General features: G+C 45.9%; 2 protein-coding genes and 1 long non-coding RNA gene across 3 annotated transcripts; 1 reads left to right on the forward strand and 2 right to left on the reverse strand.

Moving 5' to 3' along the window:
- The first annotated feature begins 3117 nt into the window (after nucleotides 1–3117).
- LOC127332813 (aspartic proteinase 36) lies at nucleotides 3118–12164 on the forward strand. The gene is made up of 12 exons (XM_051359156.2): nucleotides 3118–3482; nucleotides 3577–3697; nucleotides 5143–5570; nucleotides 5676–5832; nucleotides 6510–6592; nucleotides 6698–6794; nucleotides 6902–6974; nucleotides 9538–9723; nucleotides 10309–10430; nucleotides 10605–10706; nucleotides 10792–10892; nucleotides 11400–12164. Exons 1-12 carry the CDS (start codon nucleotides 3214–3216, stop codon nucleotides 11569–11571), a joined length of 1911 nt encoding a protein of 636 aa, XP_051215116.1. The 5' UTR covers nucleotides 3118–3213; the 3' UTR covers nucleotides 11572–12164.
- A 1525-nt stretch (nucleotides 12165–13689) lies between these two features.
- LOC127332814 (momilactone A synthase) lies at nucleotides 13690–15123 on the reverse strand. The gene is made up of 2 exons (XM_051359157.2): nucleotides 14970–15123; nucleotides 13690–14726 (listed from the first exon to the last, which is right to left on the reverse strand). The coding sequence occupies exons 1-2, from the start codon at nucleotides 15002–15004 to the stop codon at nucleotides 13859–13861; spliced, it is 903 nt and encodes a 300-aa protein (XP_051215117.1). The 5' UTR covers nucleotides 15005–15123; the 3' UTR covers nucleotides 13690–13858.
- A 4021-nt stretch (nucleotides 15124–19144) lies between these two features.
- On the reverse strand, nucleotides 19145–20053 carry LOC139835164 (uncharacterized). The gene is made up of 2 exons (XR_011750894.1): nucleotides 19644–20053; nucleotides 19145–19515 (listed from the first exon to the last, which is right to left on the reverse strand). It is a non-coding gene; the product is annotated as an uncharacterized lncRNA (long non-coding RNA).
- Between the last annotated feature and the right edge of the window lie 2715 nt (nucleotides 20054–22768).

Here is a 22768-nt window from a genome sequence, read left to right on the forward strand (position 1 = left end):
TTTGAAATGTGTATTATATGATCATTTCCTTAACTCGATGGTACGATTAACGCTATAAATAACAATATCTGTAGACCCACTGAGAAGGCATGTTCATATATGAGATAGTCAACTATTCATTCTTTATGTTATACTCTTCTAGATTTTAAGTTCCAGCACAATATTGACCCATCTTATATATCTGTACTATCCTTTTTCTTATATAATGTTGATATTCTTTCTTTTAATATGGACGGGCGCGGCAACGCGCGCTCTCATGGTCTAGTATGGTACTAAGATCTATGAAGAACAAAAGAGAAATAGATCAAGCTACTGCCACAAACTCATATTCCAGAGGTGGATACTCCCCCTTCATCATGGTGTTGATGTGGAAGATGTTGGAGAAGGTGGAGATCCCTTCGGAGGTGACTTTGGCGGAGTTTCCCCCTCCAATCTTCCCTGTTGCAGCCTCTGTTTTGGTGTTTATGCGTCGCTCTCCTCAAAAAACCCTCAGGGGTATAGATATAGTATTTTTTTTAAGGTCAAACGGAGTCCATGAGCGAAAGAATCAGGTGAAACGGACGGTCGATGGCTAAAAGAGCATGGGTGTTGCGCCCTCCCTTACTAGGCGCGCCACCACATCTCGTTTGAGCCTCAAGCCCTCCCTCGTTAGGTCCAAGTGCTCCAGATGCTTCTAGTGTTGAAATATTGATGTCCCCAAAATCTTATCTCAATTTGACTCCGTATAGATCCTTGAAAGTGGAAAATACACAAAAACATGGTTCTCCTGTTTCGCAGAGTTATAACCCAGATAAAGGGGGCCATTGGTAAATCCCCATAAATCAATATAAAACATGGATATACCATCATATATGTTGCAAATATGTGAAAATATGTGTCAATAAGGTACACAGTTCATGTATGCATTTTACATGCATTAGTTGCTCTTGATCTTTTAGTTCTAACAGTGACCTCTCCAACCTCACCCACTTCAATTGTTGGAAGGGCTCCACCCGTGGCAATGGCGCCGCAAACATCACACCGGGTATCACTTCCTCACCGACACTGTTGGCTTTGGAAACACAATACTCTGGCGAGAAGATGCCCCGGAGTGAAGCAACGCATGCTACAATTCCGACCCGTTCTTATCTGTAACTTTCGAATCAGATCCAACTGGTTCACTCCACTAGAATTTTCTGAGTAATCCACCCCTCTGTCCCTCGATCTTCTACCGCCATGACGGAGCGCTCCTCTTCCGAAGCCATCTTGACCTTCAGGATGAGCAGCGCCTGCTCAAACCGAGTTGCATTGTCACACACTTGCTGCGCCACCACCCAGTGATACTCTTCCTCCTCCCTGAGGACCCCACAGAGCCTCGCATACCTCCGTAAACCCACGCGAGCGCCCTCCTCCTCCATGCCCTTGCGCACCCTCCAGGTTGACATCTCCACAAGGTTTGCCGCCGACGAGGTGTGGGGGCGACGCCGGAAAGACAAAGTGGTTGACTAGCAAGCGTGCGAGGAGCTCTCTCCAGTCACCAATTTTCTCCAAATCTGGAGGTTTTCAATATGAAACCTTAAAATAAAATCTATACATGTGAGAGAGACCTCTCCCATCCTTGTCCGTCCTTTAGAATTATTTGTGACCGTAAAGTGAAATAATTTTCTCATCCATTAATAGTTACCAAGATGGTGATTCTCACTTTCCTCCTCATAACGTTTCCTCACTCCTTTACTTTAGGCTAGATGGCCTCGGTTTTATATGCCAAAAGTGTTAATTTTGTACGTAGTTCCATAAGTATAATGATGACGGGAATGGTAATTTCTTAGAGCATTTTACAATTATGAAAATCTATTGGGTTTCATATCCATAGAAAAGGCTGGTTTTTATGTTGGATCGCCAAGCCTAACACAACCATCCTCCTTTACCCTGCCTTGGGACCGGCTATTCCTGAAAGGCATAGGCGAAGTTTTCTCCCTTTTTTTCCTTCCTTCTTTCCTTTTTTTTCTTTTTTTTTTTATTTTTTTTATTTATGTATCCTTGTTTTGGTTCTCTTTTCTGTTGGGTTTCATATCTAGCATACCCCAATTTGCTTGGGAAAAAGACTTTGATGTTGTTGTTGTTGTTATTGTTGATTTTACAATTATGAAAAATTTAAGCCCTTTCCCACTAGTACATCATCTCCTTGGGCTCGACACAAATCGAGACTTGAATTCAAAGCTCTGGCCATGGTAGTGCGTGATTTATGGCCCCAAGTATGCGCGATGGATGGGGTGGATGACAAGTGAATACCCAACCGGGTAGGCCCATATGAGCGAGTTAGTAATCAAGACCGGGGTGGCCCAATCTAGTCGCCACCTCGAGGACCCTGTTGACCAAGGTCCAACATGACAAAGAAGCTCGGACGATCCATCAAGACCATCGTGGAGAACAAGCAAAGGAATCAATATTGGTAGTCGACGAGGGTTTTAGATGACTCGTCCGCATGATGTAAAACCCTAGATCAAGTCATCTATACAAGGCTTGGTTAGGATGATGTAGAGCATGGATCCATTCATCCTATTAGGCACCATAGCTTCCATCTACACCGCCGACAACACTGTAATCATATAGACATCAATACAATCAAGCAGGAGTAAGTCTTTACCTCCACCGAGAGGGACCGAACATGGGTACATTGTGTCGTGCACCAATCTCGTATATGTGCTCGTCATCATCATCAATCACCTCTTGTAGGTTATCCTTGTAGCATCTGCCTTGTTAATACCACTACAGTAGATGAGTAGGAGCCGACATCGGTGGTCGGTTAGGAGGGGCGAGCAACAACAGTTTGCTCGAGACAGGGAATGAGAGCGACACGTTGAGAAAAGAGAGACGAGAGCGACTCCTTCGTGTAGTAGCATTTACCAAATCAGAATTTGAATTCTTCGTTTTCTCCTCACATCATCAAAGCTATAGCACTAAAAGTTTTGTCCAAAAAAGATAATGCCGTGAAAGTTTAGAGAGGCGCAACCCTCGTCAACGTCTCACTGTGGGGCCCACGAGGCTTTCTCCATTGGTAGGCGGTAACGAATATTATCCGCCCGGAGACGCCCCCGCGGGGTACGCCGTAAATCACGAATTTACGACATTGCCCCTCCCCCTTCCTCTAACAAGTCGTCGCCTGGGCCTCGGCCTCGTCGTCGCCCTCGGCACAACGACCTCAACCCTCCCCATTCCTCGCGCGGCCCGACCATGGCGAGCCGATGCTGCCGCCGCTGGCTCGGCGCGCTACGGCCCCTCGCCGCGCTCCTCCTCCTCCTCCTCCTCGCCGTCGCTGCCGCGGCCGCCGCAGCGGGATCCCCCGATCGGACCGCCCCCTCGCGCCCGCCGCTGGTGCTCCCGCTCACGCTCTCCTACCCCAACGCCACCCGGCTCGCCGCGTCCAGGGCCAGGCGCGCGCTCGCCGACGGAGGCCGCCCCAGCGCCCGCATGCGCCTCCACGACGATCTCCTCACCAACGGGTCGGTACACTTGGGATTCCTCCCTCCTTATTTCCCACCAAATTTGCTCTATATTGGATCTGACGCTGGTAATTTTTTTTGTCGTATTGGTCAGCTATTACACGACGAGGCTGTACATCGGCTCGCCCCCGCAGGAGTTCGCGCTGATCGTCGACTCCGGCAGCACCGTCACCTACGTGCCCTGCGCCACCTGCGAGCAGTGCGGCAACCACCAGGTTGGGCCCTGATTCATTCCTCTCTCTTCAGCTACCACTTTGAAACTTCGTGCGGTGATTAGATTTAATTTGGATGCTCCCGCGCATGGATATATTCCCATATATTGACGCACACACGTGAAACTGTAGCCGAACCACTCAAGTTAGCTACTACTCGCAATTAAATCGGTGGTTCTGTACTATCTGATACAAGTTCGTGCTGCTGCTTTGCGTTCATCATTATGTAGGGATTTTAATTCTCAGGATTCACCATGTAATTTGCAGATGGATTAGTAAATGCACATTTAGCTTTCTCATGTGGGTGGACCGAGGGCATCTCCTCAACCCGCAGGGATTACCAAAACTGAGGCAGCCTAAACAAACAGAGTGCTCTCTTTAAATGATCAATCATTAATGACTCAAATCAATACTATGTTCAGCATTCCTCAGTAAACACCAAACAAATTTGGCTTTAGTTTGGTAGGCATTGTTTCTGCAAAAAGTTGCTCTATTGGACTGCCAAACCATTAGCTTTGGTATTATTACTCCTAAATATATGTTTTGATCTTCTCTCTGTGTTCTTGGTCCAATTGATCTTGCCAGCTGCCAATAATTGACAATGCGTTTGGCTGTTGTTTGGCTTGGTCATGCCTATGTGTCTGTAGCGCCAAACAATTTGTCTTGGCACCTGTTTGGTCTCTAACTAACCACACCCTAGATCTACTGTCGCTGTTTTGCTTTTAATCCATGCTGTCACTGTCTGAATGTATAAGAAGATGCATCTGTCCGTGAAAAAATGATTCCCATTCCTAAAATGTATTTTTTCTACATTCTCTAGCTGAATCCCAGAAGTTCTTTTGTTTTGTTTAACTCTCAGTCTGGAAATTCCATGGTAATGTGATATCAGCAGACGTAAAGGGGCATACTTGAGATTTAAAGATGTCAGTCGATGCAAAGGGGTATAGTTGAGATGTAAATAGAAACATAAAACAATCGATACATTTCATCTGAAAAAAGTCTTGTACATTTGATGCCTATAAGCCAATGTAATATGTTAAGAAATAGAAACACTGAAAACAAACAGAATTTGACTTTATGACTATTGCCTATAGCCTAATTTGCTTACAAATAGTTAGCAAAATCGTTTCTGAAATCCTCTTGATGCAATTGAAGCAATCTAATGATGGACCATAATTTATGCAGATGTCATCATTGCTGTACTAATGTTGAGATGTTTTTAATGTGTATACGGAAAGTTGAGTGGCCACTCTGCATTGATTTGTTCTGTTTTGGCTTATTTTTATAATTTAAATTACTTAAAGATGTGCATGCAGCCATAAACATCATGCCATACAGGGAAAAAAATCCATTCTATTGGTCCAGGAGATCTCACCATCATGCATGTGTGTAAATTCTTAAATACCTGGGCGCTAACTTAACATATGCCAATGTTTTGCTTCATGTAGGATCCAAGATTTCAACCTGACCTCTCCAGTACATATTCACCAGTAAAATGTAATGTTGATTGTAATTGTAATAATGATAAGAGCCAATGCACTTATGAGAGGCAGTATGCTGAAATGAGCTCCAGCAGTGGGGTGCTTGGCGAGGACATTGTGTCTTTCGGCACAGAAAGTGAACTTAAGCCACAGCGTGCTGTTTTTGGCTGTGAAAATTCTGAAACTGGAGATTTGTTCAGCCAGCATGCTGATGGCATAATGGGGCTGGGCCGTGGCCAACTTAGCATAATGGACCAGCTTGTTGATAAGGGTGTCATAGGTGATTCATTCTCTATGTGCTATGGTGGAATGGATATTGGTGGTGGTGCTATGGTACTTGGTGCAATGCCTACCCCTCCTGACATGATTTTCTCACCTTCAGACCCTGTCCGCAGGTACCATGGTTTTTTGTTCATTTTTCTATGTGGGTGCGTTTGGGGTTCTGCTACTGTAATATTGATGCATCCTCTTTTTATTAACTAATCTCGAAATGGAAACAGCCCATATTACAACATTGAGTTGAAGGAAATACATGTTGCTGGAAAGGCATTGCGGGTAGACCCAACGATCTTCGAAGGCAAATACGGGACTGTCTTGGATAGTGGGACCACATACGCATACCTCCCAGAATCAGCTTTTGTAGCTTTTAAAGATGCTGTAAGTTACAAGATGATTCATCCTCTATCCCCAGTCTATTTTTTTAACAGATTTTCCTGTACTGTTTGTAGGATCTTTTGTTTAACCATACCATGCTTCCATTATACGGAACATATTTTTCTTTAGCTTTTGCAGTTCACCGTTTTAAAAAAAGATGATCTTTCTAGGTTTCGATGATAAATAATACTCCATCCATTCCAAAATTAGTGTCACAACTTTTTGTAGATGCGGATGTGCCTACACACTAAAATGTGTCTAGATACATCCATATCTTGACAAAGTTGTGACACTAATTTTGGAACGGATGTAGTAGCAGTTGAGGGCTTGCCATCTTTTTTACTTCAAATCTTGCACAATGGAGATTAACCATCATTATGGCTTGGATAGATGTCCTTACTGTGACGCCAACTACTTTTTTATGTTTACCACCATAAAAAAAGGGTTGGTTCCTATTTCTCTTTCTGTTCTCTTAATTGTTGCTTTGTGATTCTTTTCAAGCTTACAAGGAACAACCGTGCACTTGCACCTTGCCTTTTCATCTTATTTGTTACCTCATGCACACAGTTTATTTATTGTTGGTCCTGTGTAAACTTTTTTGATAATGAACAACTGGAGATTCTTTCTGCTCTAAAGCTGTTGGTAAAGCATGCTGTAATGATTATGCTCTCAAACAATAGGTGACAAGCAAAGTACATCTGCTCAAGAAAATCCGTGGCCCTGACCCAAACTACAAGGACATCTGCTTTGCTGGTGCTGGAAGGTGAATTTCCAGTGATAATAGCAATTATTTATTTTCATTAGAAATGCTTCTCATGTTCTCTGTAACATTCTTATGGACTTTTAATATGCACCACCTTACTTCCAGGAACGTGTCCAAGTTGTCGGAGGTATTTCCAAATGTTGACATGGTATTTGGAAATGGGCAGAAGCTCTCACTTTCACCTGAAAATTATTTATTCCGGGTAATTACGGAGTTATAACCTTTTAATTCAGTTAAGGCAGCACTTGCGTAGTTTGCTTGTTTGTGCTGTCTGCTCATGTTGTGTCTTTCTCAAATTTTGAAATGAAGCACTCCAAAGTCGAAGGGGCTTACTGCTTGGGTGTGTTCCAAAATGGGAAAGATCCAACAACTCTATTAGGGGGTAAGGCACTAAACTTCAGTAGGAGTTTCAAGAAATTTGCATTCCAATCCTTCTACATTTGTTATATATGTCATTTACACTGTATGGTTTACCATTCACTTTGCTGTTGGCCCTCCTGGACAAGTATCCTTGCATGATGCCCGTCGTTAGTTTCTTGTGTACATCTGCTGACTTATATTGCTCTCATATTGCTAATTTGCTACTGTAAGTCTGTGCTGGCTTGTAATTTACACAAGCTTACTGTTTTTTTGTGCATTAGGGTTACAATTAGAATACATTCGATGCCATCCATATGTAATACTTTCTTATTTTCTCATCTTTGACATAAATATGATTATTAGTATATGTTGAATAATAGCTAAGAGTATGTGCACATGTACTCTATCCAGCTTATACATGTATATGTAGGAAACTAAATTATTAACTTGGCGAATTGCTTAGCATATTACCTCCATATTGCCAGTTACTTTATTTTCCATTTATTTGAACTTTTTAAAGATGAAATTGTTACAATCTGACCTGCCTTTTTATTCCTTCATGGTGCTGTTTGTGGCATCACTTATTCCATTAATTCAGTAGTCTGTGTATGCAAGCTTGAAATTAACTTCTGGTCACATAGAAACTCCTTTTGTGAATAATAAGGTATAAGTCCCTGTTTGCTCAAAGAAGCGGAACATGCCGTTCTTTCTGAACTTATTACGTTCACAGGGAAACCAGAAAAAAAACTTTCCAAAAAAGTCTCACTTCCAGATTTGAGGTAACTTTGAGCAATGTGTTTATGGAATGATTAGGCAGAAATTGAGCCTGCGGGTGAAGATTCCTGCAATTGCTGTTGCTAGTTGAAAACTGACACAAATATGGGACCATTATCTCATATGTTATTTGTAACGACAGAAATAATAGTTGATATAATAGAACTTAGCTGCTATATATTTCTTGTCTGTCACTATTTTCGTTATAGGAAGAGTCTATTGCTTGAGTGATAAGCATCTTGATCCACTCTAGAGTGAAATAGATTTAAGTTTAGTTTTTTTCTTTGCGAAAACGCAAAAAGCTTTGCATTTCGATGCATTGATAGAAAAGAAGGTTATAAATACAAGTCCAAGAAAGGACCAATACCACACCATACATCTAGGGGGGAGTTGGTGAAGCCCCCGTGGTTCCGCAACCGCCCATGATATTGCCTCAACTTTGATTGTGTGAACGAGCGAAGACGCCAAGGGTTCGGCGTTGTCGAAGACGGCTTCATTCCTATTCCAAATCCACCACGCCCTGAGCATGATCAACGACGAGGTTCCTTTGCGCAACTGGCAAGGGGTGGAGTGCAGCATCCGCGCACACCAGTCCGTGAAGCCACCCTCAACAACGCCAGCGCGCGGGGGGTAGATCGTCCAGGAGAAGGGCATCCCGTCAGGATGTGCACCATCGTCTCCTCCGATTGGTCGTGGAGCGGACATCTCGGCAGGTGTGGAAGACCACGCATTTGTATTGGCATGCGAGCCAGATAAAGAATCTCACCCTTGGAGGCGCCTAGGTCTTCCAGATGAGCTTCCAGGATCCTGATACAATCGTCCTGGAGAAAGGGCATCCCATCAGGATGTGCAGCATCGTCTCCTCTGATTGGTTGTAGAGCGGACATCTCGGTGGGTGTGGAAGACCACGTCGCGCGAGGCGCTCACTCGTCCAACATTTGTCTTGGCATGCGAGCCAGATAAAGAATCTCACCCTTGGAGGCTCCCAGGTCTTCCAGATGAGCTTCCAGGATCCTGATACAATCGTCCCCTGGAAGAGGATGGTTTAGCAGGACCAGTAGCCATACTGGCCGTCCGTGGACCACCACCAGGTGAGGTTGTCTGGCACATTCGTGAGTTGCACCCCTCGAAGTCGGATGCACAGCTGAACATATTGCCATAGGGCGAGTGGGCTCATGGCCCCTGAAAATGTCAGTAACCCAGCTGTGATCAACCACCGCCTGCTGCACCATGCGGCGCTTACCGGGACGTCTCTTGATGAACGTGAAGAGGTCCGACACTATCTCCACAATAGACTCCCCCTCGAGCCATCTGTCCTCCCAAAAGAGAGCAGAGTTCCCGTCACCCAGCGACATCTTGGTGGACGCGTCGAATATCTGTCGCTCATCCCTAGAGAACTGCATGTTGGGCCTGCGCCAAGGTCGCAACAGGTCGGCGCGCATCCTCCAAAGCCAACGGACCCTGAGGCTGATGGCCCTGCGTTCTAGGTCTGGGATTCCCAGACCCCTGTACCACAACGGCTGACAGCCCACAACGGCTGACAGACCTTGGCCCAGTTGACGTGGCAGCGACCGCTCTGCCCACCCAAAGGAATCCGCGCAAGATCTTGTTCACCTGCTTGAGTGCTTTCTTGTCCAGAGACAACACTATAAGCTGGTGAAGTGGGATCTCTGCTAGCACCGATCTGATGAGAGCTAGGCGCCCCGCCCTGGGCATAATGGATCTTGTCCACCTGCTTTAGCTTGTTTTGTTTATCTGTATCATTAGGTACATGCTAACGTGCTTCGTTTTTATGCAATGATCCTTGACAGGAATCGTTGTTCGTAATACTCTTGTAACCTATGACCGCCACAATGAAAAGATTGGATTTTGGAAAACTAACTGTTCAGAGTTGTGGGAGAGGCTCCATATTGGTGGAGCTCCTTCACCAGGACCTTCAGGTGATCCGAGTTCACAAGCAGATTTTTCACCAGCTCCTGCTCCTAGTGGTTTGCCAGGTTTGTGCCTTTCTTTTACCTGTTTGTGCCTCCACATCTTCATTGGTTTATTTTGTACTCCCTCTGTTCCATTCTATAGTGCCTATTGTTTTTTGGCACGGAAATTAGCGCAAGAGTATTTTTTACACAAGACCTCTTGCTAAACGATTTGAGATCAACGTAAAATTTGATAAATCCATATCTTTCTAACTTACCATAACAATTTTTGGGAGCTGAACGATTTGGGAGCTGAACGGGGAGGGGTAATTGAAGAAAAGTTAAGCTACAACCTTATATTCTGAAACAAATACCGAAAATCTATAGGCACTATATAAAGGAACGGAGGGAGTATGTATTATTCGATGAACGATAAAGGTGTATTAATTATTTTTTACTCATAGGTCGTAAAAATTGGGGAGGTATCATTCTTTTTTGCTTGTGCGGTTGGGAAGATATCTGATGCAAAAATTCCTAAATTTGATAGGGCTTTACATTTTATGAGAAACGTGGCAGTTGCAGAATCAGCATCTCTGAATGTTTTCTGTAGCTATAATTTATTTGTATTGTATGTGCACTTGATTTATTGTATGTGTTCTTTTCTTGCAGAATTTGATGTTGGTCTCATCACTGTTTATATGTCGATAAATGTTACTTACCCAAACCTGAAACCACACCTCCATGAGCTGGCTGAGCTGTTAGCTAAAGAGCTGGAGATTGATTCTCGTCAGGTAAGGATGAAACATAGTATGACAGTAAGATCTTGCTAGTTATGTTTGCAGAATTATTCTTTCCTGTAAGGAGTAAGAACTGTTCTTAGAATTTGCTTAAGTTTGCTCTAATTCAATAGTTCTTTAGGGCCATGCTTTGTGGTGATTTCTTAATTTACTCTTTTAATTGTACAGGTTCGAGTTATGAATGTCACAGGCCAAGGAAACTCTACTCTAATTAGATGGGAAATTTTCCCTGCTGGATCTTCTAATGCTATGTCTAATGCAACAGCAATGGTAGCATCCGCTCCTGCACCTATGTGGACTGTTACAGTTTTTCTTCTGTACAAAATGATTAATTTATTGCATTGACATATGATAGGGTATCATTTATCGGCTAACTCAACATCATGTTCAGCTGCCTCAAAATCTTGGCAGTTATCAGCTACTCGAGTGGAATGTGCAGCAACCTATCTCAAGAAGGTGAGGAAATGCTTTGAATAATTGTGCTATTCATATCGTGCCTGATAAACATTCCCGGTTGTTCAATCCTTTAATAACCAAGGTCATTCTTTGCTAAAGAGAAATGATCACTATGAGTCAGATTCAATAGAATTGGATCAATTCCAAATAGCAAGAATTAGGATTCTTGATCCCTCTCAATCTCTCTTTCAATTCGAGGATCCAGAGAGGTGTTTTCATGAGCTTTCTAATTGGGACACATCTCTTCCTCCAGAAGAATTTATGTTAAATTCGAACTAAATACTGAAACTTTACCAAGAAACTCCTCTTCCAAACAAGCCCTAACAGTGATATTTAGTATATACCCTCTGTTGTCATTTTATGTGTTCCTGAATTGTGGTCTTTGTCTGCATTAGGATTCAATCCGAGCAGATTTGATTGAATGTTTTTTCAATGCTGCTATTTGCTCTTCATTACTTTGTCTTACAAATTTTTGTTTACTTGACCCGCCATATAATTTTGTTACAGGTCATGGTTGCAAGAACATGTTGTCTCCATACTGGTCGGAGTTTTGCTAGTTATTTTGCTGTCTTTATCGGCCTTTGTAGGAGTTTACCTTTGGAAAAAGAAATTTAGAGGTCAAGCTGCATATAGACCAGTGGATTCAGTGGGACCTGAGCAAGAACTCCAACCCCTATAATATTGGAGCTCTATGACCGAGCAGCAAATAGGTAATTCTTTGGTAGAGATACTATTATGTGGGCTACCATATTGAAGCGGTGCACATCTGCCGTCGGAGTAACCCTTTTTCTTTGTATGTAACACAAAGCATCTAGCTTACAGAAGAAGCACAAGATTACATGACTTGTCGGTTCAAAACTTAGAGCATTAGTTCATAAACTGTCTAGTGATTCGGATCAAGAGCTTCCTCTCGAGGCTTACAGTAGGAGAAGGTTTTGTCCACGTAATGTAGATTAAATAGAATAGGTCAGGCACAAAGCGCTCGCACCGGTTGACCGGAATGTTGTAATATCTATTTGATAAGTGGCGAGGATATTCTGGTTCTTTAGGCGTGATAAGGTTTTGTCTTTCTAGGCGTGTGGTGTTTCGGTTGAGGATACTCTTGGTCTTGGTCTTTGTATATTTTCTCTTGCGGAAATTTACTTTCTTTGTAATGATCTTCTCTTTTTCTATTCCATACCGGTATCCGGAACAGACAAACGTGATGCCTTTGTACTGAGGACAATATTTTCCTTCACTATTAGACTGAGTATGAAATGCTCAATTTAGACAGTTTTTAGAGAAAATTTAGACACAGTTAATACACTTCTTACTTTGCTTGTATGTAAGGTGAGTCTTATTTCGGCGGTTCTTTTCAGTTTTTATAAGCTGTATAGTAGGTTTCCAACTGCCTATATTTTATTTAATTTTCTTAAAGGAATATGTACAGATATAGATCTACAGTCTTGGACCAGTAAGTTAGAGAAATGGTCTATACAAAAGATCGAACCCAGTATGTCATGCCAGCATATGATTTCCTAGTGGTCTTATGCAGCAGAAAAGCAATTTTATCCTTGAATTTGTTCCTGCATTTATATAGATTAGAATCTTCACCGGCGCTCCCAATAGTTCTATTAGGATGCTAGCGCGAGAAAATATCTGCACCGGCGCTCTCCAAAAAATATCGGCATGTTCTGGAGCTCTATAAAAGCGTCGGCGCCGAAAGGATCCCTATGTGGTATAGGGGTGTGAAACACACTTTCTCATAGTACATACACTCCCATATTATATGGCTCACCCGTAGAGATGCTCTTATGAGTTACTTGATGGCGATTGATTCGCATGAATTTAGTTGCCGGCGAGCTCCCTGTTTCACGTCAAACCATACCACTGCGATGTGTTTTTCTGCATTTGTGGCATTCTTCATCTTAAGTTTCATGGATGGAAAAGTTCCTGATCACTGCGGTACCGTGGTCAGTAATTTCAAGGAAAAATTGCATATATTTTTCTTGACGAAATTTACTTTCCTTGTAATGATCTTCTCTTTTGTACTCCATACAGGCATCTGGAACTGACAAACGTGATGCCTTAGTACTGAGGACTATTTTCCTTCACTATTAGATTGAGTATGAAATGCTCAATTTAGATAACACACTTAATACGATTCTGACTTTGCTTATGTGTGACGTGAGTATGATTTCAGCAGTTTTTCTCTGTTTTTGTTAAATCTCTACAGCAGGTTTCCCCACTGCGTAAAATTTATTTATTTTTTAAAGGAAAATGTACATAACTACTTCTACAGCTAGTACAAAGCCTTGGGCCAACAAAATTAGAAAAATGGACTATACAAAATGTCGAACCCATGCCAGCATAGGATTATTTCCTATCAAACTTATGCAGCAGAAGAACCATTCCATCTTTAAATTTCTTCGTGCATCTGTACAGATTAGGAGTTGCTCCCTTGAAGATGAAATTATTCCTTGTAGTCCAAATAACCCAAGCAACAAGGATACTAATTTCCAGCGAGAAAGGCTGACCGATAGCTGTTATGAGGCTGATAATCACCTCTTTTCTCTTGCATGGATGAAGACCATAGTTGTTTGTCTCCATTTTGATAAATATTGAGAAGCAAAGAAAATGATCTCTGTTTTTCGATGGCGATTTATTCGTATTGCTGTGTGGATTTAGTTCCTGCGAGCTCTCAGTTTCAGGGTCAAAACCACACAATTGTGATGTGTTTTCCTGCAGCCGTGGCATTCTTGATCTTAAGTTTCATGGATGGGGGAGTTTCTGATCAGTGAGGTACCACGGACAGTAGTTTAAGAGAAAATTGTACTACTACCACCCTTGCAACGTACATTTACATATAACCGCATAATAATACAGTCCAAGAGCTTTTCGTTTTTCATTCTGGCATCGGTGGAGAGCCACGTTTACAGATTCATTATGATTGTCGGGCTAACATGGGAGACAACGTTAGGGGATCCTCAGCTCGCCGGGTGCAGGTTGATGGGCTTCCCGACCGTGAAGCCGCCGTCCACCACGAGGTTATGGCCGGTGACGTACTTGGCCTCGTCGGACGCCAGGTAGACGGCTGCTCTGGCCACGTCCTCCGGCTCCAGCACGGCCCCTTGGAGCGAGCTCATGCCCCTCTCCACCATCCGCTTCAGCGCCTCGTCGCCGACGCCCGGGTTGGCCCTCGCCAGCGACCGGACCAGCAGCGGCGTCGCGATGGCGTGTGGCGAGATGGCGTTGACGCGCACGCCGGCGCGCGCGAGCTCCTCCGCCACCAGCCGCACCACGCCGACCACAGTGGCCTTGGAGAGGCTGTACGGGAGCGCGGCGACCCCGCCGAGCATGCCCGTGGTGCTCCCCGTGCAGAGGATGCAGCCGCTGCGGCGCGGCACCATGACGCGCGCGGCGTGCTTGACGCCGGCCACCGTGGAGCGCGTGTTGGCCGCCATGACGCGGTCGAAGTCGGCGAGGTCGAGCGCGGCCAGGGGCGCCGGCGCGGAGGAGCCGGAGATTCCGGCGTTGCTGTAGAGGATGTCGAGCTGGCCGTGGCGCGCGACGGCGAGGTCCACCGCCGCGGCGATCTGCGCCTCGTCGGTCACGTCGCAGCGGGTGTACTCGGCGTCGGGGCCCAGCTCGGCCGCCACGGAGCGGCCGACGTCGTCCTGGATGTCCGCGAGTATGACCTTGGCGCCGTTCCGGATGAACTCGACGGCTGTGGCCTTGCCGATGCCGCTGGCGGCGCCGGTGATGACGGCCACCTTGCCGGCTAGCCTCTGGCAGTTGGAAGGCGCAGTGGAGAAGCTACGTAGCAAGGTTCCCGCAGCTCTGCTGTTGTCCCTCCTGCATCCACAGCCAAGAGGTGACAACTAACTATCAGCTAAACTTGCCGGCTCCTCCATGAACCGAAAGTAATAAGAACTAGCAGAAACAAAATGTAGCCATTAACCATTCCGCAATGGAAACAGACTGCATGAAATCCCTACACCAAATTGACCATTCCTCAATGGAAACGGAGTGGATGAAATCTCTACACCAAATTGCTCTTAGCACATAGTAAGAAAAATGGAAGACTAGAGGAGAGACCTGAGAAGGAGGTGCATGGCTCTAAACATGGTCATTGCTGCTCCGAGTTTCTTCGTGAGAAGCTGATGCCAGAGTTAGATCTGTTGTGAGCTTCTCCGTGAGCAACGCTGGGTCTGGAGTTATGGCTGAGCTGAGTCATACCCCTACGTTTTAAAACACGTCTAGATATATACAAATCTTGACAAATCTTCGTCATCAGAAGGAGTAGATCTTGGCATGTCTGCATTGTTGTATCCATTCTGTCCACGTTTGCATCATTGTATCCTGCCTGCCCAGTTGATAGTAAATTGGGGATTAGTCTCCTCGTGGGGTTGCTGTCAGCTGTTGTGTGCGGTGAAGGCATGTGAGCGATAACCCCGCGCGGCGGGCGGTGGCATTGACACGTTCTCGCCTTTTGGCTTCATTCATCGACAGTGTTAGGCATCTCCAGTGGCGGGCCGACCTATTTCGGACGTCTGAAATGTCCGTTTGCGTCGGCCCGCGGACGCGATATGGCCCAGGGCGACCGTTTACGTCCGGGTACCTCCAGCGGTGCGGATGTATTTTTTAACCGGGGACAGCGTCAAGCTCGCTAATGGCGTTTTACGTCCCGTCGAGGACTGCCGCCGGCGATTAACTGTTCCCGTGCGACGACGATCGTTCCCGCGCGTGCCCAATACATTGGCAAGTTTCGCCGGTGTTTCGCGCGCGCGGGAAACGCCCTGCGCGCCAACGCCGTTTCCCGCCCCGCCGTGGCTATATATGGTGGACACCGGCGGGGGCAACGGGCACACCTCAAGGTAAACCCTACCATCCATCCATGGCCGACCACATTGGTTGGGAGCACGTTGTTCACATGTGCCGCCAGCTCCACCCGGAGGAGGAGGAGGAGGAGGAGGTAGCCGCCGCCGGCGTTGAGGCCCAGCACCTGGACCTGGAGGCGGCGGCGGCGGAGGTGGAGGTTGCGAAGGCGGTGGCGGAGGCGGCAGAGCGCGCGGAAGGGCGCCTCGCGGCGACCAGGGCGGAGATCGCCAACGCCATGGCCGAGCTCGCCGACGCCGAGGGCCGAGCTCGCGGAGGCGCGGGCGGCCATCGCGGCCCTTCCGGCGGACGCCATCATCCACGACATCGCGGACGATGACCCCCCCGTGCCCAGCCGCTTCGAGTGCGCCGGCGACCAGCGGGTTCTGCTCGCGTCCTTCGAGTCCCTGGCTGGGGACGCCCAACGCCGTCAGGCTTGGGTGGCGGAGGAGGAAGTCCACAGCTTTGCGATGGCCATGGCTTGAGGGTTAATGTGCTCCGACCTGGACTCGCTCCAGCGTAGGGGCCCTTCTCCCGCACGGGTCGAGCAGGAGAACCGGGAGCTGGAGGTCGCCATTGCCGTCAGGGACGAAGCGGTGGCGGATGCGGCTAGGGACAGGGCCCGCTTCATCGCCGACGTGGCGGCGATCCAGGCGGCGGCCCAGGCGAACGAGGATGCGGCGGCCCAGGCGAACGAGGATGCGGCGGTGGCGGTCCAGGCGGCGGCGGAGGAGGAGGAGGCTCAGGCGGCGGCTACCCAGGTGGCGTTGGCCCAAGCGGAGGCCCTGTGGGACAGCTCCCTGGCCGAGGCCCTCGAACGCCGCAGGCGGCAGGACGAGATGTCCGTTCGCCAGCGTGCGGAGTGCGCAAAGCGCTCCCGCTTCGACGACGGCGCCGGCCCTTCCGGCGGCCAGTAGTAGGCCGCGCGACTGCGAGTAACCGAGGCCGATGTAGGCCACGCGACGACGAGGTAGGTACGCTCCGTTGTAGTTTTAGGTTAACTCGACTAACCATCTCTGTAAAGATGGTCCTTTTAGCCAATCAATAGTAATGAAAAAATCTTTTGCTTACCTACTCACTGCCGACCGGACCCGAATACACCCAACGCAGACAGTTTCCGCGCGTCCGCGGAGACGCAAACCTGACGCATATTTGAGCCAGGTTTGCGTCTCCACGGACGGCCCGGTCACTTTGCGTCCCCGCTAAAGATGGTGCCAAACGTATTTCCGATCACGGTGGACGTATTGGTGTCGGTCGGGCTAGGGCACCGTGCCCTCAACGATCGCTTCGTTCAACTTCTCTTTTGACGCAGCGGCTGGGGAGAAGTATATTTTAAGTTTTTACGCAAGAGAGTGAGATGTGACCATGTGGGCAGCTGATTGTTTCGTATACTAATACAAGGTGGGTGTTCAGTGAGGCAGGTGATTTTTCTGGAGATAAAGTGGGGGCAGGTGATATTGTGGATACATTCTAGGTAGGAGTTGGCTCAACTCTCTGCACTATCGTCGTACGGGATGTACCTAGCTACCGGGTCAAACGCAGGCCAAACGTAACTGAGTCAGTAGCAGAACATCAGTTTATAAGGATACAAAATGTAAAAACACGGCAGCAAAGAGGGGTTCATAGTGATACTAGGTTGCTAAATTTTTTTTTTTTTTTTTTTTTTGAGGAAATGGTCGTGATGGTCGTGATGGTCGAGTGGAGCCACTGGTGCCTGCTGTGGAGGCCCAACAGAACGACTTTGGCCAGGCTCAGGCCCAGGCCCAGGAGCAGGCCATGCATGGCATGGAAAACGAAGCGACGGCTAGAATCAAAACGTTTTGCCCTAACATAATCAAAACTTTGGCGCGGCCGCTGTTACGTGAGGTAGAAACTGCGACAGGTTGAGAGCGGAAGCGGAGCCGTTCACGCCAAGGCAAGTAACAAGGAGGTCCTCCACGACAGCTACGCCAGCACCTTCGCTCGGCAAGCCTGCTAAGAAGGCCTCGGCGGCAGAAACTGTGCTCCTCAAGGCCCTTGGGATTACATCGGCAGACCTTGCGGTAAGTGACGAGGACCTGCTGACATTCAAACGGACGTTCGATTCGCCAGTTTGTGACCAGCAGCTACGAGTGATGGCAGCACTCTTGGCGCGTCATCTTCGGCACCGGCAAGATGGCAAGCTCACTGCATTTTCCTTCCTACCATTCTCACCAAGGTGAGCCATGAGAAGCAATTCCTCACCGTACTCTTCCTCCCTATGTGATCACTTGGCTGACACTTTTGAAACTCCCAACTGACTGAAGTTCCAAGCAGTTAATAGTAGTGACTTTAGAAAATGACACTAGTTTGGTTGTCGACTCTATGCCATAGATCATTTTTATTGGAAACTCCCAACAAACTGAAGTTCCATGGCAGTAGATAGCAGTCTATATGTCTCAGCTTGCATGTTATAGAGTCGGTAGATTTAGAATTGTAAATCGCACATTATAGATTTTATGCATCATGTCATTTGCCAGCTTCAGAAGTATATAGGAGCTCGCAATATCAACTAACTATGTATTTGAACATGCCAGTACTATGTGGAGCAAGTCCAGTTTGCACATTCGTACTTCAGGTTATCAAAACCATACATTTACATATACATGAGAATCACACTTCAGGTTTTAGATGTTTTTAAAGCATGTCATGCGTATTGGTAGGCGACCTTGAATAAAGTTTATGAAATTTCTGGAATAAAGATAGTGCATGATTAGCTGCTAGCTAGTAGATTTTCTTTGGAATCAAGTATTGGTAGGTTAAGTCTTGGTAAAGCAATACTATGTACAAACTTGATGGATAGCTATAATTAGTGTTTAGCTACCGCTACACAAATTGCAGAAGTGGAATGTGTACCTCCATGATTACTTGGTGATGAGGAACTACACCGGAAAATCATTCCAAGGCGAAGGCACTTTGTCTCCACATCCCGTTGGCGTATGCCGCGATGTGTTATGATTAAATTACATAGTTATCAGGTTTTATGTATTCTACATACATAAAACTGCGTTCGTCTGATTTTATCTCTGCCAGTCTGATCTTTCTGCCCTGAATAAGGACTTGTTGCGAAACCGGCACATTTATTTTTCAGATCTTTTATTTTTACAGTCAACTGAAGAAAGATATCATATAGTACAAATTATGAGTACTGAATTAATGAGAGAATTAATGCATATATAAATTGTGAGTACTGAATTAATGAGAATTAATGTGCCTTTATATCGAAATAAAAGATGCAATGGACTTTGTGCACCTGGTGTGTGATCACAAACCCGATTGACATAGAAGGAGGCAAAATGGAAACATTTGCGGAAATCAGCAGATTTACTTAAGCCTAAAAGAAAGCATGTCATCGAATCTTCCCACACACACATACGGAGATTTCAGGCGCGCTGGCAGATTTATTTATGCCTAGAAGAAAATATTCTGCACCAAACATGCCAAGTACAAGAAGCAGATCTTACATTTACCTTACTTATTACTTGAAAGTGCCAAGTACGACGACCAGATCTTAGTACATTAGTTCACTAAAGACGCAGATCTTATACTACTTTATTGAAAAACAACTCCTGGAGAGTTCGGATCTAAACATTACTTCATCAATGACCACAGTCGCAACTGAAGCAGTCGCCGCCCGGGAGCTTGCAATACCTGCACACAATGATGCACGCACCGCCCACATACCCCGTCGGCTTGATCTGTGCCTGCGCGTTGTCGTCGGTAGCAGCCGCGGCGGCGCCATCAGCAGCTGTTCGTCCGCCGGAAGACGAAGCAAGAAGAAAAGAACACATGAGCTGTTAGTTCACCGGCGGCTAGGACTAGGGAGAGTGGAGCGTGGTGTGGAAGAAGAGAGCGTGATCGGTCCGGTTGAGTTACCTTGGGCTGCTGCCGGCACGGCGGCGAGGTCCCGGCACGAGGCGACGACGAGGAGGGCCAGGAGAGCCACGGCGACGGGAAGAAGCTTCATCTTCATCGTCGTCTACCCTTGTTGATCTGACTGAATCTCTCCCTTGCTAGTGATGATGATGTTGAGCGTGCGTGATCGGGTATTTAAGCACCGGGGCGGGCGGCCGAGAATGCCTGCCAGCTGCCTCTCCCAGCTTATTTCTGGTTGGGACGGCTATGAATGCTAATTACGCAGTGCCCTCCTGAGGACAGTGAGGTTAATTTGACGCTTGTGGCACGCTACCATCCTTATCTTGAGCTCGTGCCAAATACAGCATTGAGTTGACAGCTGCGTTGCCTGATGGTGCCACTGTGCCAGCACTTGCATGGGACAAGACAACTACGGCCTCGTCGGTGCGGAGTCCATCGGCGCCGACGCCAGAGCTCGTATGTGCAAGGCATCTTTGTTTAGTACGTAATTTGGCTGCTAGGTTCTTTATAAGCCAAATTAGCTTCAAGATGTGTAGATAAATAACTGATACTACATGAACTTGGATGTGTTTTTTTAGCTCAAAATGCAGGCGCGTGATTATGGTCCAGTACGGATGCAATAATGGTGATCAGGCAAAGTGAGCTATTTACTGGATGATGTGATGCACCAAGTACAAGATCAGAGCCTGGAGCATTTGCTGAGTTAGCTGCTGCTAAGAAGGTTTTCATGGATTCAGAAGCGATGAGTTAAAAGGCGGATGCCTGAAGGAGATGAGATAGACGTCGGTATAATGCCAGGCTACCGAGGACAAGTCCTAGACGGATTCAGCCATCGTATATGTGAAGTGCACCAAGATTTCCATGTTTGTTTAGATCGTACGTAGGGATACTTTGGTTAGAGATAAAAGTAGGGATATCATATTAGGCTTGCATGCCAAGAAAGATAAATCCGTGTCCTACCGTACTTGCCATAGACCAGGCTGCCCAATATAAATATGGGCATATGGCCGATTGGAGACCCCCGAACCAATCGATATTCATCAAAAATACAATCTACTTTTACGTACTTTTTCTTTCGCTGTTCTCTCTGCCGAGCTCTAGTACATCTAGGGTTTAGCAAAATCTTTGCCGCTTTGCGCTGAAAAGCGGTCGTTCTCCTCTCCGAAATTGAGGCATCTTTGTTGATTTGCTCGAAAATCATCCGTTCGTCGTCACGAAAGTACGACGGTTATCGTGTTGTTGCGCCGCAGTTTTGCGTGGCAACACAATTGGCGACTCCGCTGGGGACGAAGAAGCACACGATGGACACAGATCCAAAGAACTCAACCAACCTCAACACGGACAACATCATCCCTGTCATGTTCGACGATCTGTCCGAGGAGGATCGGCAAGCACTGGAGCTGGAGCTTGAAGGAATAAAGGCTGAGAGATTGAAGCAATACTTCAAGACGAGGAGCGGCGTCGTCAAGAAGGTAATGCCGCCAAGCCCTCCTCCCGCATTGGATACTAAGGTAAGTAACTCGAACGAAGAAATTGCTCATCTGATTGATGTGTCCGTAGCTAGCAAAGTTAGTACAAATATAGCACATGCGACACACAGTATTACGCAATCGGTAGCCAGCACGCTTGCAGATTTTAAGGATCAGTTTAGTAGAGATTTTGAAACTAATTTACCTCAGCAAGTTCGTTCTATAGTGCTACAAATAAATGATGAAAATCCTGGGAATAATCTGATGCATGTACACAATAGCCGATTGCCTAGTAATATTCATACGCCTGGTGCATTAGTTAATGTTACACAATCTGCCGTAAAAAATGTTCAGTGCGGCCAAAATTATGCTAGCACCTCGGCGAATAATTTTGTACCTAGTGCTGCTACTTCTATTGTTTCAACTTCGGTTCCACAAAATTACAACAACAATAACCGAAGTGTTGGCTTTAATTCTAATTTGCAGCAACCTAGTTATCAAACGGTGGCGTATAATACATCGCCATTGCCACCCATTGGTACTGGGGTTCCTTACGGGCCGGTACCAGATGCTTATTTCAATGGTTCTCCGCAGCAAACCACACATGCTCAAATTTCTTTGCCGGAGATGCCACAACGCACTTGTGTTCCACCTGCTCCACAAATTAGTTCTCCACAGCCCACTGATAATTTTAAGGATCAAATTGCTAGTATACTTAGGGAATTTGGCTTGGAAACTAAGGGTAGAGCACGTGCATATCAGAAACCATACCCTGAATTTTTTGACTTGACACCATATCCTCGGGGTTTTAGAATTCCAGATTTTGTTAAATTTACGGGGGAAGATGGTAGGTCTACATTTGAGCATGTAGGACAGTTTTTAGCACAATGCAGTGAGATTGGTACATCAGATGTTTATAGGGTAAAATTATTCCCTTTGTCTTTGTCTGGTACTGCATTTACTTGGTTTACATCACTGGCTCCTAATTCTATTTCAACATGGTCACAATTGGAGCAAAAATTTCATGAGTATTTTTATAGCGGTGAAACTGAACTTAGACTTTCAGATTTAACAATGGTTAGGCAAAAATACAATGAGCATGTTCATGATTACATAAGAAGGTTCAGAGATGTAAGAAACCGTTGTTTTAGTTTAAACATAGCCGAAAAGGATATAGCTGATCTTGCTTTTTCGGGTTTGCTTACTCATATCAAGGATAAATTAGAAGGGCAACAATTTTCAGATGTTAGTCAAGTTTTGCAAAAGGCTTTGGCACAGGAAAATCGAGCTAAGGAAGTTAAGCAATTTAGCCGATTTAAAGATAACAGAAATAAGGAGAAGGAAAACCATACGGTTAATACTTTAGATTATGATGATGATTCGGCTAGTGAAGATGAAGTTGATATTTGTGTAGCCGAATGGGTTCAATCATCTAAGTCCAAACCTTTTGCATGTCCTGCTTTGAAACCCACACCTGCTAGAAGAGAGGAAATTAAGTATACTTTTGATGTTAGCAAGTGTGATAAAATATTTGATATGTTGCTGCAAGGAAATCAAATTAGAGTGAGAGAAGGTCATGTAATACCATCTGCAGAAAAATTGGGTAGAAAGGCATATTGCAAGTGGCATAATTCTTTTTCACATGCTACTAATGAT

This window comes from Lolium perenne, chromosome 2, assembly GCF_019359855.2.
Source record: "Lolium perenne isolate Kyuss_39 chromosome 2, Kyuss_2.0, whole genome shotgun sequence".
Lineage (NCBI taxonomy): Eukaryota > Viridiplantae > Streptophyta > Magnoliopsida > Poales > Poaceae > Lolium > Lolium perenne.

Coding starts and splice junctions, on each gene's coding strand:
- LOC127332813 (XM_051359156.2), top strand. CDS start 3,214: ATGGCGAGCCGATGCTGCCGCCGCTGGCTCGGCGCGCTACGGCCCCTC. Junction 3,698..5,142: donor AGCAGTGCGGCAACCACCAG/GTTGGGCCCTGA, acceptor TGCTTCATGTAG/GATCCAAGATTTCAACCTGA. Junction 5,833..6,509: donor TTGTAGCTTTTAAAGATGCT/GTAAGTTACAAG, acceptor CTCAAACAATAG/GTGACAAGCAAAGTACATCT.
- LOC127332814 (XM_051359157.2), bottom strand. CDS start 15,004: ATGACCATGTTTAGAGCCATGCACCTCCTTCTCAG. Junction 14,727..14,969: donor GCCATGCACCTCCTTCTCAG/GTCTCTCCTCTA, acceptor CTGTGGATGCAG/GAGGGACAACAGCAGAGCTG.